At 47.6% G+C, this 16,987-nt stretch overlaps 1 protein-coding gene across 3 annotated transcripts in view; it reads left to right on the forward strand.

Moving 5' to 3' along the window:
* LOC140388491 (uncharacterized) overlaps nucleotides 1–16,987 on the forward strand; it is a 150,627-nt gene that overhangs the window by 60,411 nt on the left and 73,229 nt on the right. For all 3 annotated transcript variants that reach the window (XM_072472770.1, XM_072472769.1, XM_072472767.1), the window contains 2 exons: nucleotides 6,502–6,685; nucleotides 16,685–16,743. In XM_072472770.1, the coding sequence (XP_072328871.1) occupies nucleotides 6,502–6,685; nucleotides 16,685–16,743 (243 nt within the window). The remainder of the gene's footprint in view (nucleotides 1–6,501; nucleotides 6,686–16,684; nucleotides 16,744–16,987) is intronic.

Below are 16,987 nucleotides of genomic sequence, written 5' to 3' on the forward strand. Positions count from 1 at the left end.
AGGCCTTTGATAAGGTGCCTCACGGGAGACTGCTGAGTAAAATAAGGGCCCATGGTATTCGAGGCAAGGTACTAACATGGATTGATGATTGGCTGTCAGGCAGAAGGCAGAGAGTTGGGATAAAAGGTTATTTTTCGGAATGGCAACCGGTGACGAGTGGTGTCCCGCAGGGTTCAGTGTTGGGGCCACAGCTGTTCTCTTTATATATTAACAATCTAGATGACGGGACTGGGGGCATTCTGGCTAAGTTTGCCGATGATACAAAGATTGGTGGAGGGGCAGGTAGTATGGAGGAGGTGGGGAGGCTGCAGAAAGATTTAGACAGTTTAGGAGAGTGGTCCAAGAAATGGCTGATGAAATTCAACGTGGGCAAGTGTGAGGTCTTGCACTTTGGAAAAAAGAATAGAGGCATGGACTATTTTCTAAACGGTGACAAAATTCATAATGCTGAAGTGCAAAGGGACTTGGGAGTCCTAATCCAGGATTCTCTCAAGGTAAACTTGCAGGTTGAGTCCGTAATTAAGAAAGCAAATGCAATGTTGTCATTTATCTCAAGAGGCTTGGAATATAAAAGCAGGGGTGTACTTCTGAAGCTCTTTAAAGCATTAGTTAGGCCCCATTTAGAATACTGTGAGCAATTTTGGGCCCCACACCTCAGGAAGGACATACTGGCACTGGAGCGGGTCCAGCGGAGATTCACACGGATGATCCCAGGAATGGTAGGCCTAACATACGATGAACGTCTGAGGATCCTGGGATTATATTCATTGGAGTTAGGAGGTTGAGGGGAGATCTAATAGAAACTTACAAGATAATGAATGGCTTAGATAGGGTGGACGTAGGGAAGTTGTTTCCATTAGCAGGGGAGACTAGGACCTGGGGGCACAGCCTTAGAATAAAAGGGAGTCACTTTAGAACAGAGATGAGGAGAAATTTCTTCAGCCAGCGAATGGTGGGTCTGTGGAATTCATTGCCACAGAGGGCGGTGGAGGCCGGGACGTTGAATGTCTTTCAGACAGAAGTTGATAAATTCTTGATTTCTCGAGGAATTAAGGGCTATGGAGAGAGAGCGGGTAAATGGAGTTGAAATCAGCCATGATTGAATGGTGGAGTGGACTCGATGGGCCGAATGGCCTTACTTCCGCTCCTATGTCTTATGGTCTTATTATCAGTATAGATGCTTTGATGATTGTTTACAGGCATGAACACCTTGCACCTTCTTCCTATTGAAATAACCTGGGCTCCCCTTTCATTTTTGACACCCAAGCCACCCGAATTGCTGTCAGCAGAAATCAGAACAGGTCGCATCACCCCCTTCATTCCTCCATTTCACCCTAAATTAAAGACACAGTCCTTGTGTCATTTATTTACATAGCAGTCTTCTAAAACATCATATTTGTTAAAACATAAAATAATAGGCTAATAGTGAGTGTCACATTTTTGATTTGCGCTTTCAATGCATAGCAAAGAGCATTTCCCAGAGGGGACAAAGAACAAAGAACAAAGAAATGTACAGCACAGGAACAGGCCCTTCGGCCCTCCAAGCCCGTGCCGACCATGCTGCCCGACTAAACTACAATCTTCTACACTTCCCGGGTCCGTATCCTTCTATTCCCATCCTATTCATATATTTGTCAAGATGCCCCTTAAATGTCTCTATCGTCCCTGCTTCCACTACCTCCTCCGGTAGCGAGTTCCAGGCACCCACTACCCTCTGCGTAAAAAACTTGCCTCGTACATCTACTCTAAACCTTGCCCCTCTCACCTTAAACCTATGCCCCCTAGTAATTGACCCCTCTACCCTGGGGAAAAGCCTCTGACTATCCACTCTGTCTATGCCCCTCATAATTTTGTATACCTCTATCAGGTCTCCCCTCAACCTCCTTCGTTCCAGTGAGAACAAACCGAGTTTATTCAATCGCTCCTCATAGCTAATGCCCTCCATACCAGGCAACATTTTGGTAAATCTCTTCTGCACCCTCTCTAAAGCCTCCACATCCTTCTGGTAGTGTGGCGACCAGAATTGAACACTATACTCCCAAGTGTGGCCTAACTAAGGTTCTTTACAGCTGCAACATGACTTGCCAATTCTTATACTCAATGCCCCGGCCAATGAAGGCAAGCATGCCGTATGCCTTCTTGACTACCTTCTCCACCTGTGTTGCCCCTTTCGATGACCTGTGGACCTATACTCCTAGATCTCTTTGACTTTCAATACTCTTGAGGGTTCTACCATTCACTGTATATTCCCTACCTGCATTAGACCTTCCAAAATGCATTACCTCACATTTGTCCGGATTAAACTCCATCTGCCATCTCCCCGCCCAAGTCTCCAGACAATCTAAATCCTGCTGTATCCTCCGACAGTCCTCATCGCTATCCGCATTTCCACCAACCTTTGTGTCGTCTGCAAACTTACTAATCAGACCAGTTACATTTTCCTCCAAATCATTTATATATACTACAAAGAGCAAAGGTCCCAGCACTGATCCCTGTGGAACGCCACTGGTCACAGCCCTCCAATTAGAAAAGCATCCCTCCATTGCTACTCTCTGCCTTCTATGGCCTAGCCAGTTCTGTATCCACCTTGCCAGCTCACCCCTGATCCCGTGTGACTTCACCTTTTGTACTAGTCTACCATGAGGGACCTTGTCAAAGGCCTTACTGAAGTCCATATAGACAACATCTACTGCCCTACCTGCATCAATCATCTTAGTGACCTCCTCGAAAAACTCTATCAAGTTAGTGAGACACGACCTCCCCTTCACAAAACCGTGCTGCCTCTCACTAATACGTCCATTTGCTTCCAAATGGGAGTAGATCCTGTCTCGAAGAATTCTCTCCAGTAATTTCCCTACCACTGAAGTAAGGCTCACCGGCCTGTAGTTCCCGGGATTTTCCTTGCTACCCTTCTTAAACAGAGGAACAACATTGGCTATTCTCCAGTCCTCCGGGACATCCCCTGAAGACAGCGAGGATCCAAAGATTTCTGTCAAGGCCTCAGCAATTTCCTCTCCAGCCTCCTTCAGTATTCTGGGGTAGATCCCATCAGGCCCCGGGGACTTAACTACCTTAATATTTTTTAAGACACCCAACACCTCGTCTTTTTGGATCACAATATGACCCAGGCTATCTACACCCCCTTCTCCAGACTCAACATCTACCAATTCCTTCTCTTTGGTGAATACTGATGCAAAGTATTCATTTAGTACCTCGCCCATTTCCTCTGGCTCCACACATAGATTCCCTTGCCTATCCTTCAGTGGGCCAACCCTTTCCCTGGCTACCCTCTTGCTTTTTATGTACGTGTAAAAAGCCTTGGGATTTTCCTTAACCCTATTTGCCAATGACTTTTCGTGACCCCTTCTAGCCCTCCTAACTCCTTGCTTAAGTTCCTTCCTACTTTCCTTATATTCCACGCAGGCTTCGTCTGTTCCCAGCCTTTTAGCCCTGACAAATGCCTCCTTTTTCTTTTTGACGAGGCCTACAATATCACTCGTCATCCAAGGTTCCCGAAAATTGCCGTATTTATCTTTCTTCCTCACAGGAACATGCCGGTCCTGTATTCCTTTCAACTGCCACTTGAAAGCCTCCCACATGTCAGATGTTGATTTGCCCTCAAACATCCGCCCCCAATCTATGTTCTTCAGTTCCCGCCTAATATTGTTATAATTAGCCTTCCCCCAATTTAGCACATTCATCCTCGGACCACTCTTATCTTTGTCCACCAGTACTTTAAAACTTACTGAATTGTGGTCACTGTTACCGAAATGCTCCCCTACTGAAACATCTACCACCTGGCCGGGCTCATTCCCCAATACCAGGTCCAGTACCGCCCCTTCCCTAGTTGGACTGTCTACATATTGTTTTAAGAAGCCCTCCTGGATGCTCCTTACAAACTCCGCCCCGTCTCAGCCCCTGGCACTAAGTGAGTCCCAGTCAATATTGGGGAAGTTGGAGTCTCCCATCACCACAACCCTGTTGTTTTTACTCTTTTCCAAAAGAGTAAAAGACATAAAGTTATCCCTGCATTTGACACTAAAATGGCAACCATACTCCGAAAGGGCATGAAGATTTTTTTTAAAAAAAATATTTTATTAAGGCATATATAATTTTAACAATTTTCAAGAGGGAAAAACAACGAAACGAATAACACCCACCCAACCAACAACCAAACCCAGCCAACATAGCTTATACGCACAGTTTCCCAATCGCCCATTCCCACTAACTATTTCCCCCTCTCAACCAGCCCCCCATGCCTCTCCCTTTGCCTTTACCCACCCCCCCCCCCCCCCCCACTTCTATCTGCTGACAGCTTAATTTTCCCCAAAGAAGTTGATAAACGGCTGCCACCTCCGGGCGATCCCTAGCATTGATCCCCTCAGAGAACTTGATCTTCTCAAGCCTGAGAAATCTGGCCATGTCACTGATCCATACCCCTGATTTCGGGAGTTCCAAGTCCCTCCATACCAATATGATCCGTCTTCAGGCTACCAGGGAGGCAAAGGCCAACACATCGGCCTCTCTCGCCCACTGGACTGCCGGGTCTTCCGACACACCAAAAATCGGCACCTCTGGACTCGGAACCACCCGTGCCTTCAATACTGTGGACATGACATCGACAAATCCTTGTCAAAATCCCCTACGCTTCGGACATGCCCAAAACATGTGGACATGAATTGCGAGCCCTCCCGCACACCACCCCCACCTATCCTCCACCACTTCAAAGAACCTGCTCATACGGGCCGCAGTCATATGCACCCTGTGGACCACCTTGAATTGTATCAGACTGAGACTGGCACATGAACAGGACGCGTTGACTCTACCCAGGGCGTCCTCACATAACCCTGCCTCTAATTCCCTGCCCAATTCTTCTTCCCACTTTCACTTCACCTCCCACTCCATCAGCTCCTTATAAATTTCTGAGACCTTCCCCTCCCCCCTCCCGTTTTCGACATTACCTTGTCCTGTATCCCCTGGGGCGGTAGGTGCAGAAAAGTCGAGACCTGCCTCCCCGCAAAGTCCCTCGCCTGCAGGTATTTCCACCGGGCAGCTCAAACTCCGCCTCCAGATCCACCAAGCACACAAAGTTGCCGTCATTAAACAGGTCCCCAAACCACTCGATCCCAGCTCGCTGCCAGCTCCGGAACCTCCCATTCACCCCCCCCCCCCCCCCCCCGGGGCAAACCGCTGGTTGCCACAAATAGGTTTCCATACCGTCGCCCCCTCCACTCCCATGTGCTTCCGCCACTGTCCCCATACCCTCAAGGCAGCCACTACCACCGGGCTTGTAGAGTACCGAGCCGGCGAGAACGGCCGAGGTGTGGTTATCAGTGTCCCCAAACTTGTGCCCCTACATGAGGCCACCTCTACCATCTCCCACACCAACCCCTCCCCCACTACCCACTTCCTAACCATTGCTGTGTTCGCCACCCAGTAGTAGTTCCTGAAATTCGGCAGGGCCAGCCCCCCCGCCCCATAACCCCAGTCCAACTGCTCCTTCTTTACCCACGGGATTTTACCCACCCACACAAAACCAGAGATCACCGCATTCACCCTCGTAAAGAAGGCCTTAGGGATAAAAATAGGCAGGCATTGAAATGCAAACACGAACCTCGGGAGAACCGGCATCTTTACCGTCTGAACCCTCCCCGCCAGTGACAACGGGAGCATATCCCACCTTCTAAAGTCCCCCTTCATCGGCTCCACCAACCAAGCCAAATTCACCTTGTGTAGCTACTTCCACTCCCACGCTACCTGGATTCCCAAATACTGAAAGCTTCCTCCCACCACCTTGAACGGCATGCCCCCCAATCTCCTTTCTTATCCCCTCGCCTGTACCGCATAGACCTCGCTTTTGCCCATATTCAATTTGCACCCTGAAAACCGGCTTAATTCCCCATAGAATCCCCATAATCTCTCCAATCCTTCCCCCCCCCCCCCCCCCCCCCCCCCCCTAAGCGGGTCAGAAATATACAAAAGTAGGTTGTCCACATATAGCGAGATCCTATGATCCCCACTCCCCCATACTATCCTCTGTCAGTCCTTTGACACTCTCAGCGTATCGCCAGTGGCTTTATGTAAAGGACTTGAAGATTGTTAGTATGAAAAGATACACACTTTTAATGGAGTGATGGGTAGGGTGGACTGTGTGCAATTGCTCCTTTCTGTGTTACAGTAGACCTGAAGGAACTTACATAGATACATAGATCTATGTATCTATGTAAACTTGATACTGAAACTAGAAAACAAAAGTGGAAAATAGACTCCTCTGCCTAGCCCATAATGGAGATCAATTTTTCAAATAAATTGAAGACAACCTTGCCAGAGAAAGGAAGGAGCTGTGCTTTGCAGAGGAGAAAATGGTTGACCTGGTGGACAAATTATGCTCTGCATGAGGCATGTTGTGAGCTAACATTGCCATTTTCTGTGTACAAAGTGAGTAAGTTAAATATAATTTGACCAAATAGTAAGTAATTGAACAACGTTTTCATTACTTAGCTAAAAAAGATATTTACCATCTACGGTCCATATCCAATGATCCGACAAAGTCTGCGCAACAGAGGGTGGTTGGAGAAGAAGATGCCTAAACCCCCGAAGAGCCCTCAGAAAAAGGATAGGATAATCAATGGGGAAAATGACCTAGATGATTGTGTTGGTGATTCTGATGGTTGCGATTTTGATGGTAAGCAAGATTTTGTACAAGAATGAAACATTGTCCTGGTAGGTTTACAGTATTTCACATAGATATTTCAGTATAGTTCCTCTAATTGTATACAACTTTCACTATGTGTTTTCACAGAGTATCCTATACATAAAACGCAGTAACCACAAGAATTTTCACACACCATCACATTTAGCGGAACATCAAATGCACTATCTTGTACAAACAATGCATTGATCCTGTGGCTTTTCACACCCAATCACATTTACACATAGCTGAATTATCATGATGTGGAGATGCCGGCGTTGGACTGGGGTGAGCACAGTAAGAAGTCTTACAACACCAGGTTAAAGTCCATTGGTTTGTTTCAAACACTAGCTTTCGGAGCACTCACCTGAGGAAGGAGCAGTGCTCCGAAAGCTAGTGTTTGAAACAAACCTGTTGGACTTTAATCTGATGTTGTAAGACTTCTTACTGAATTATCATGTGCTGTTTCACAGAAAATCTTCTACACACAACAAAGCATGCAAATGGTGTTGCATATACTGTGCTGAAAATGCAATGAAGCACGCCCATTCATGTGCTACCCTGTAGAATTAATGCAGTTAGCACATGTAACTTGAACTGTTTCTGTGAACTGATGCTTTTCTGCACCCACCACCTCCCCCCAACCCCCCCAACATGCATGGATACCACACACAGTACATACACACACATTTCACTCTTCTCTTAAATCTTTCCTGGGCTATGGCTCTGTGGGTATCAACCTTAGATCATAGATCATTGATCATAGAATTTACAGTGCAGAAGGAGGCCATTCGGCCCATCGAGTCTGCACCAGTTCTTGGAAAGAGCATCCTACCCAAGCCCACACCACCCTATCCCCATAACCCAGTAACCCCACTCAACCAACACTAAGGGCAATTTTGGACGCTAAGGGGAATTTAGCATGGCCAATCCACCTAACAACTTATTGGCAATAAGTTTTGACAAGTGCTTCATTTGTGGGAAATATCAAATCAGATCTTGCCCTCTGGAGGTCCCCAGCATCACAAATGGCAGTCTTCTACCAATTTGATTCATTCCACGCAATATGAAATGAAATGAAATCACTTATTGTCACAAGTAGGCTTCAAATGAAGTTACTGTGAAAAGCCCCTAGTCGCCAGATTCCGGCGCCTGTTCGTGGAGGCTGGTACGGGAATTGAACCCGCGCTGCTGGCCTCTGATTTACAAGCCAGCTGTTTAGCCCACTGAGCTAAACCTGCCCCTCAAGAAATGGCTGAAGGCACTGGATATTGCAATGGCCATGTGCCTTGACCACATTCCAGCAATAATATCGATGACTTGTGCCCCAGAACTGGTCATATTCCTAGCCAAGTCCAGCTGCAATACTGATATCTACCTGGCAATTTGGAAAGTTGCCCAGGTTTGTTCATTTCACAAAAAGAAAGACAAATGTAACCAAGTCAATTATTGCCCCATCAGTCCACTCTCGATCATCAATAATCTTGGCATTAAGGAGCCCGAGCAAAACTGGAGTCAGTGGGACTCGGGGAAAACTATCTACTGGCTGGAGTCATTCCTGGCACAAAGGAAGATGGTTGTGGTGGTTGGATGTCAGTCACCTCAGTTCCAGGACATCACTGCAGGAGTTCCTCAGGGTAGTGTTTGAGGCCCATCCACCTCTATCTGCTTCATCAATGATCTTCCATTATATATCTTTGTGGCTGCAAAGAGAAACAGTATGGAGGCGCCCACACTCTGGATTCTTGTAAAACACGATGAGAGGTTCACTCAGGGTGTTGCTCAGACAATCAAGTTGGTGATCTGCTCAAAGCCTGCGTAAACAGTCTGCTAATGTCACCACACATCACATAACGCATAACTAGCAGGAATGTATTCACAGGTACTTAACACCCCTCCCTCTTTACTTCATTAGTGCAACGTGTCATGAGAATGTCACTTTAAGAAATGTTTGGCTGCTCATGTTACTGCAGTGATGTCAGAGTGTGGGTGGAGCTGAGCTCTGGTTCTGCTTTTTAGTTTAACTTTGAGAAAAGCTTGGGTGTGTCTGTGTCTTTTTGGTTTAGTTTTTCAGTGTATTGCAGCTGAAGTCAGACAAAGCAGCTGTACTGTTGAGCTCTCTGCCATGAAAGGCTATCTCTGGATCATTTGGTGAATTCACAATTATAAATGTTCTCCGTAGTGAATGTAAACCCTGATGTGCTTCTGTTTAAAGGTTTGTTAAGTCTTCTGGGTGTTAAAAAGGACAGTTTACAGATTACTTAGGAGGGTGTATTTGATTTATTGGTTGCTAAGTATGGCTCTCTAGAAGGACAAGGACAGCAAAAACCTGGGAATACCTCCAGCTGCAGGTTTCTCTTCAAGTCTCTCACCATCCTGACTATCGCTTCTTCTTCACTGTCACTGGGTCAAAATCGTAGAATCATAGAATCCCTACAGTGCAGTAGGGGGCCATTTGGCCCATCGAGTCTGCACTGACCCTCTGAAAGAATACTCCACCCAAGCCCACTTCCCCCCCAAATTCCTATAACTCTTTTGTCATGTGAGAGTACCCTTTAAAAAATGAGTGTTTACAAAATGTACCTTTAAGAAATGGAGCTGCTCATGTTACTGGAGTGATGTCACAGTGTGGGTGGAGCTGAGCTCCACTTCTGCTTTTTTAGTTTCAGTTTGAGAAAGCTTGGGTGTGTCTGTGAGCTGCACTGCTGTTGATCTCTGCCATGAAGGACTATCTCTTAATCATTTGGTGAATTCAGAAGAATTATAAATGTTTTCAGTCTTGAATGTAAACCCTAATGTGCTCCTGTTTAAAGGTTTGTTAAGCCTTTTGGATGTTAAAAGGAGAGCATACAGGTTACTTAGTGTTGTATTCTTTGGGGGGGTGTATTTGATTTACTGGTTGCTAAGATATTCACTATTTGTTTTAAAAAGGTTAACTTGAGTTCATAGAATAAACATTGTTTTGTTTTAAAAACCACTGGTCCATTTTCTGCCATACCATACCTGTAGAGTGAGCTGTGTGCTCCCCATACCACAATCTATTAAAAGTTGTGGGTCAGGTGAACTCCATGATACACTTTGGGATTCTCTAAACCCTGACCCATAACACTTTCATCTAACTTACACATCCCTGGACACTGAGGGATAATTTAGCATGGCCAATCCACCTAACCTGCACATCTTTGGACTGTGGGAGGAAACCGGAGCACCTGGAGGAAACCCTCACAAATTCTGAAGTTCCCTCCCTAATAGCACTGTGGTTTAACCACACCTCAGGGACTGCAGCGGTTCAAGCAGGCAGGTCACCACCACCTTCTGAAGGGCAACCCGGGATGGGCAATAAATGCTGGCCTTGCCAGCGAAGCCCACATCCTGTAAAAATGCATTTAAACAAAAATATTGGAAGGGGTCATCAACGGTGCTATAAAACAGCACTTGCTTAGCAATAACCTGCTCACTGATGCTCAGTTTGGGTTCTGCCAGCATCACTCAGCTCCTGACTTCATTACAGCCTTGATTCAAACATGGACAAAAGACCTGAACTCCAGAGATGTGGTGAAGAGTGACTGCCCTTGTCATCAAGGCAGCATTTTATGAGTATGGCATAAAGGCGCCCAAGCAAAATTGGAGTCAATGGGAATCAGGGGGAAATCTCTCCACTGGTTGGAGTCATGCTAGGCACAATTTTTGTTGTTGGAGGTCAATCATCTCAGTTCCAGAACACCATTGTAGGAGTTCTTCACAGTAGTGTCCTCGGCCTAACCATCTTCAGCTGCTTCACCAATGACCTTCCTTCCATCATAAGGTCAGAAGTGAGGACGTTCACTGAAGATTGCACAATTTCCAGCACCATTTGTGACTCCTCAGATACTGAAGCCATCCACATCCAAATGAATCAAGACCTTGACAATATCTAGGCTTCAGCTGACAAGTGGCATGTAATATTAACGCAAGTGGCAGGCAATGACCATCTCCAACAAGAAATAATCTAACCATTGCTGAATCCCCCACTATCAACATTCTGGGATTCATTGACAAGAAACTGAACTTGACTAGCCATATAATACTATGGCTACAAAAGCAGTCGAATGGTTCTGAATCCTGTGGTGAGTAACTCACCTCCTGACAGTACCCCAATCTCCCTCCGTCCTCCAAATAAAAAAGGAGAAATCAAAGGTCGCACACAATTCCCGTGCATGTGCTGTACTCTTTCCGCTTGATGGCACGAGTTGGTTGCACCGAAAGAGATGAAGTCAGTATCTGATTCCCTGTCGGGAGGGAAGCCACTTATCCCCCGACAGACACACGCAGCCATCTACAAGGCACAAGCCGATAATGTGATCGCTAATCTCCACTTGCCTGGATGAGTACAGCTCCAACAACACTCAAGAAGAAGCTTGACATTATCCAGGGAAATATAAACAGGGGTTGTTTAGCACAGGGCTAAATCGCTGGCTTTGAAAGCAGACCAAGGCAGGCCAGCAGCACGGTTCAATTCCCGTACCAGCCTCCCCGAACAGGCGCCAGAATATAGCTTTTCACAGTAACTTCATCTGAAGCCTCCTTGTGACAATAAGTGATTTTCATTTCAATTTTCATTTTCAAATGCAGTCTGCTTAATTGGCACCCCAACTGGACCCGGGGCTAGATAGATCCAGCTCAAGGACCGGAAGAAGGCCGGCAGCGGCCAAGGTACTTAAGGGGTTTATGGACCAAATGGGGGGAGTGGATCCATGGCGATTTCTTAGACCTAGGGCTAGGGAGTATTCCTTCTTCTCCCATGTCCATAAAGTGTACTCCCGGATAGATTTTTTTGTTTTGGGAAGGTCGTTGATCTCTAGGGTGGAAGAAGCTGAGTACTCAGCCATAGCGGTTTCGGATCATGCCCCACATTGGGTGGACCTGGAATTAGGAGAGGAAAGGGAGCAGAGAACACTCTGGCGATTAGATGTGGGACTGATGGCGGATGAGGGAGTGTGTGCAAGAGTGCGGGGGTGTATTGAGAGATACCTGGAGGTCAATGACGACGGCGAGGTCCCTGTGGGAGTGGTATGGGAAGCACTAAAAGCGGTGGTCAGAGGAGAGCTGATCTCCATTGGGGCCCACAAAAGGAAAACAGAGGCCAAGGAAAGGGAAAGATTACTGGGGGAGATTTTAAGGGTGGATAGGGAATTTGCAGAGACCCCGGAGGAGGAATTGTACAGGGAGAGGAGACGACTCCAGACGGAATTTGACCTTCTGACCACCAGAAAGGCGGAGGTACTGTGGAGGAAGGCACAGGGGAGGAGGTTTGAATATGGGGAAAAGGCGAGTCGCCTGTTGGCTCATCAATTGCGAAAGAGGGCAGCAGCGAGGGAAATAGGAGGAATTAGAGACGAAAGGGGAGACACGGTGCGAAGGGCAGGAAAGATAAATGAGGTGTTCAAGACCTTCTATGAGGAACTGTATAGGTCTCAACCCCCAGAGGGAGAGGAGGGGATGCGGCAGTTCCTGGACCAATTGAGGTTCCCGAAAGTGGAGGAGCGGGGGGTGGTAGGCCTGGGGGCACCGATTGGGGTGGACGAGGTTATTAAGGGACTGGGAAGCATGCAAGCAGGGAAGGCCCCAGGACCAGACGGGTTCCCGGTGGAGTATTACAGAAAATATGTGGACTTGTTGGCCCCGTTGATGGTGAGGACGTTCAATGAGGCCAGGAAAGGGGGGACTCTACCCCCGACGATGTCGGAGGCGACGATATCGTTAATTTTGAAGAGGGATAAAGATCCGTTGCAGTGCGGGTCCTATAGACCCATTTCATTGTTGAACGTGGACGCCAAATTGTTGGCAAAGGTACTGGCATCGAGGATAGAGGACTGTGTCCCGGGGGTGGTGCACGAAGATCAGACAGGGTTCGTAAAAGGGAGACAACTGAATGTTAACGTGCGACGACTATTAGGGGTGATAATGATGCCCCCAGTGGAGGGGGAGGCAGAGATAGTGGCGGCAATGGACGCAGAGAAGGCATTTGATAGGGTGGAGTGGGAGTATTTATGGGAAGTGTTAAGGAGGTTTGGGTTTGGGAACGGGTTTATTAGCTGGGTTAGACTTCTTTATGGGGCTCCAACGGCAAGCGTAGTTACAGGTCGACATAGATCGGAGTATTTCCGACTATATAGGGGAACAAGACAGGGATGCCCGCTGTCTCCATTGTTGTTCGCGTTGGCAATTGAACCTCTGGCCATGGCGTTGAGAGACTCCAGGAAATGGAGAGGGGTGATTAGAGGGGGAGAAGAACACCGAGTCTCGTTATATGCGGATGACCTATTGTTATACGTGTCGGACCCAGCGGGGGGAATGATAGAGGTTATGCGAATTTTGAGGGGGTTCGGGGATTTCTCGGGGTATAGGCTAAACATGGGAAAGAGTGAATTATTTGTGATACATCCAGGGGATCAGAGTAGAGAGATAGAAGGCTTGCCTCTAAGGAAAGTGGAAAGAAACTTCCGATACCTGGGGATTCAGATCGCTAGGAGCTGGGGAACCTTGCACAGACTTAATCTGACACGGTTGGTAGAACAAATGGAGGAGGACTTCAAGAGGTGGGACATGCAGCCTCTATCGCTGGCGGGCAGGGTGCAAGCAATTAAGATGATGGTCCTCCCGAGGTTCTTATTTGTATTTCAATGTCTCCCTATACTAATCACTAAGACCTTTTTTAATAAAATAGACAGGAGCATCACGAGCTTCGTGTGGGCAGGGAAAGTTCCGAGAGTAAGGAGGGGGTTCCTTCAGCGTAGTAGGGACAGAGGAGGATTGGCACTACCGAACTTGGGCGATTACTATTGGGCCGCCAATGTGGCAATGATACGTAAATGGATGATGGAGGGTGAGGGAGCGGCGTGGGAAAGACTGGAGAGAAAGTCCTGTAAAGGGACGAGTTTAGAGGCGCTGGTGACGGCGCCGCTACCGATCTCACCTAAAAAGTTTACCACGAACCCGGTGGTGGCGGCAACGTTGAATATCTGGGGACAGTGGAGGCGACAGAGAGGGGTGCGGGGAGCCCTGGTGGGGTCCCCAATCAGGAACAACCATAGGTTCGCCCCAGGAAGAATGGATGGAGGATTTCAGAGCTGGTTCCAGTTGGGAATTAGGAGGGTGGGAGATTTATTTATAGATGGGACTTTTGCGAGCTTGGGAGCATTGGAGGAAAAGTATAAGTTGCCCCGGGGAAATTTCTTGAGATATATGCAGGTGAGGGCATTTACTAGACAACAGGTGAGGGAATTTCCATTGCTCCCGACACAGGGGATACAGGACAGGGTGCTTTCAGGGGTGTGGGTCGGAGAGGGCAAGGTGTCAGAGATTTACCGAGAGATGAGGGAAGAGGGGGAGGAGTCGGTGGGCGAACTAAAAGGAAAGTGGGAAGAAGAACTAGGGGAGGAGATAGAGGAGGGTATGTGGGCTGATGCCCTAAGCAGGGTAAATTCCTCTTCCTCATGCGCCAGGCTTAGCCTGATTCAATTTAAGGTGCTACATAGAGCACACATAACGGGAGCAAGATTGAGCAGGTTCTTTGGAGTGGAGGACAAATGTGGGAGGTGTGGCGGGAGCCCGGCAAACCACGCACATATGTTTTGGGCATGCCCGGCACTGGAAGGGTATTGGAAGGGAGTGACGGGAGTGATTTCGCGGGTGGTGAAGGCCCGGGTCAAACCAGGCTGGGGGTTAGCTCTATTTGGAGTTGCGGAAGAGCCGGGAGTGCAGGAGGCGAAAGAGGCCGACGTTGTGGCCTTTGCGTCCCTAGTAGCCCGGCGCAGGATCCTACTCATGTGGAAGGAGGCGAAACCCCCCGGACTGGAGGCCTGGGTAAATGATATGGCGGGGTTCATTAAACTGGAGCAGATAAAGTTTGCCCTGAGAGGATCGGCTCAAGGGTTCACCAGGCGGTGGCAGCCATTTCTCGACTACCTAGGGGAACGTTAGAGGGAAGACAGATGACCAGCAGCAGCAACCCAGGGGGAGGGGGGGGGGGGGGAGGGGGGGTTTAGTTTAGGTCAAAGATAAAGGGGTTTTGTTACTTGTGTATTGTTTAAAATTTCTGTATTGTTATTGTTGCGTTTGCTTTGTAAGAGGGGAAAAATTGTTGTTTGGGAAAAAAATTTCAATAAAACATTTATAAAAAAAAAAAATAAAAAAAAAAAAAAAAAAATTAATTGGCACCCCAACCACATACATTCACTCCCTCCATCGCGAATGCACAGTAGAAGCAGTGTGTACCATCTACACGAGTCCTTCGGCAGCACCTACCCAACCCACATCTTCTACCATCTAGAAGGACACGGGCAGCAGACACATGGGAACACCATCACCTGGGAGTTCCCCTCCAAGGCACTCACCATCCTGACTTGGAAATATATCACTGTTCCTTCACTGTTGCTGGGTCAAATGCTGGAATTCCCTCCCTAACAGGACTATGGGCGTATCTACACCACAGTTCAAGAAGGTAACTCATCGTCACCTTTCCAAGGGCAATTAGGGATTGGAAATAAATGCTGGTCTAGTCAACGATGCCCACGTTCCATGAATGAATTTTTAAAAAAACTACTGCACTAATTTCTAACCAAAATTGTGATCAGGAGCCCATTCCACCTCGGGGGTACTGAGCTAGGCAACTTTAACTGAGATCAGCTCATCGATTACAAACCAGGGATCAAAGCTGGAATTTTCCTGGGCTGTATGGACAAATTCACCAAACCATTAGTGGAATTTGTGACTTTCCCGAATAAGCATTCATGACTTTGAGGAAAATTGTACCACTTTGCATGGCATGAAATAAGGTTCACACGAACAGTCTTCAAATTATTTGAACGTTAATACCCCAGGCTGGGGATAAAGGGGCCCGTCCCCTCCATGTCTCTTCTTTACACAGAGAGTGGTGGGTGTGTGGAATGCACTGCCAGCAGAGGTCGTGGAGTCAGAGTCATTAGGGACATTTAAGCGACTCTTAGACAGGCACATGGACAGCAGTAAATTGAAGGGGTGTAGGTTAGGTTGATCTTAGATTAGGATAAATGGTCGGCACAACATCGTGGGCTGAAAGGCCTGCACTGTGCTGTACTGTTCTGTGTTCTATGTACTATAAAAGTTGTAGGAAAGCCCAAACCCACTTGTCAATTTTGGCACCGGGACTATTAATTGGCTTGATTCAGGCCTCCCGCTGTATCAAGGGAGGATTAATTTAGCCTCCAGGAGCATCCAGCCAATCAGATGGCCAGCAGCTCTCAGGCCCCAGCAAAGCCACTGGGAGCTAGTTCCCAATAATGATCATTGATGGAGTCAAATGCAGAGGTAATTTTGGTGTTAGGGAGGGTGGACAGTGGGGTGGATGTACGTGTTGCCAGTCCCAGGCTAGCAGGCCCTGGGGACGTAACCAAAGGGGGGGGGGGGGGAGGAAGGAGTGGGTGGAGAGGGGGGGAGGGAGGGGGAAGGAAGGAGTGGGTGGAGGGGGGGGGGGGGGGGGGAGGAAGGAGTGGGTGGAGAAGGGGGGAAGGGAAGGAAGGAGTGGGTGGAGAGGGGAGACACTGGAAAGATCTTAGGCAGGGGGCAACTAATGGGCACAGGGAGCCTGAAAAGAAGGTTACCCCCATCTTAACATCCCACCAGCCTGAGACTTGAAAGCACACTTGGTATATCCCTCTCCCACTGGAAGTTAAATCTGAGCAACAGGAAGAGGCCACTAAATGATCATTAATTGACCATTTAAGAACCTCAGTTGGCCTATGAGTGGGTGGCCTCTTGATATCTCCTCCATTGCTGATGAAAGTGCAACATGGTTGGGTAGTTGGGTGCTGGGAATGTCAACCGTGGCAGTAAAATTCAGCCCCTTGTATGTCAAGTGTTTAAGCTTAGACTGCAGAGCGATCAACATTTGAAATGTTCCATATTTTAGGCTGATGCAAATAGAGCTTAAATGAGATTTACATTTAGCTGTAATTGTTTTGTTTTACATCACAGAGAAACAGGGCGATGAGAAAGACCACTCTGATGACCCAGATAACATCTATAACATCACGGTTAGTGTTGTATAGATATTAATCTTGCTAACATTACTGTCATCCTCAGGTTCGAGGACAATGGGCTTTATATTAATTTTAAAGGCTTATAGCTTAATGATCAATCTCAGGATGAGCAGACCAGTTAGTGCAGTTTTAATGGCAACAAGGAGGTCATGTGGTTAAACCCAATGGGTGTGCCCTGCGTGACCTTGGTTGGAATTGGCCAGCAGAAGCATACTATGTATCAGTGGAGCTATCCATC

Source organism: Scyliorhinus torazame, chromosome 13, assembly GCF_047496885.1.
Source record: "Scyliorhinus torazame isolate Kashiwa2021f chromosome 13, sScyTor2.1, whole genome shotgun sequence".
Classification (NCBI taxonomy): domain Eukaryota; kingdom Metazoa; phylum Chordata; class Chondrichthyes; order Carcharhiniformes; family Scyliorhinidae; genus Scyliorhinus; species Scyliorhinus torazame.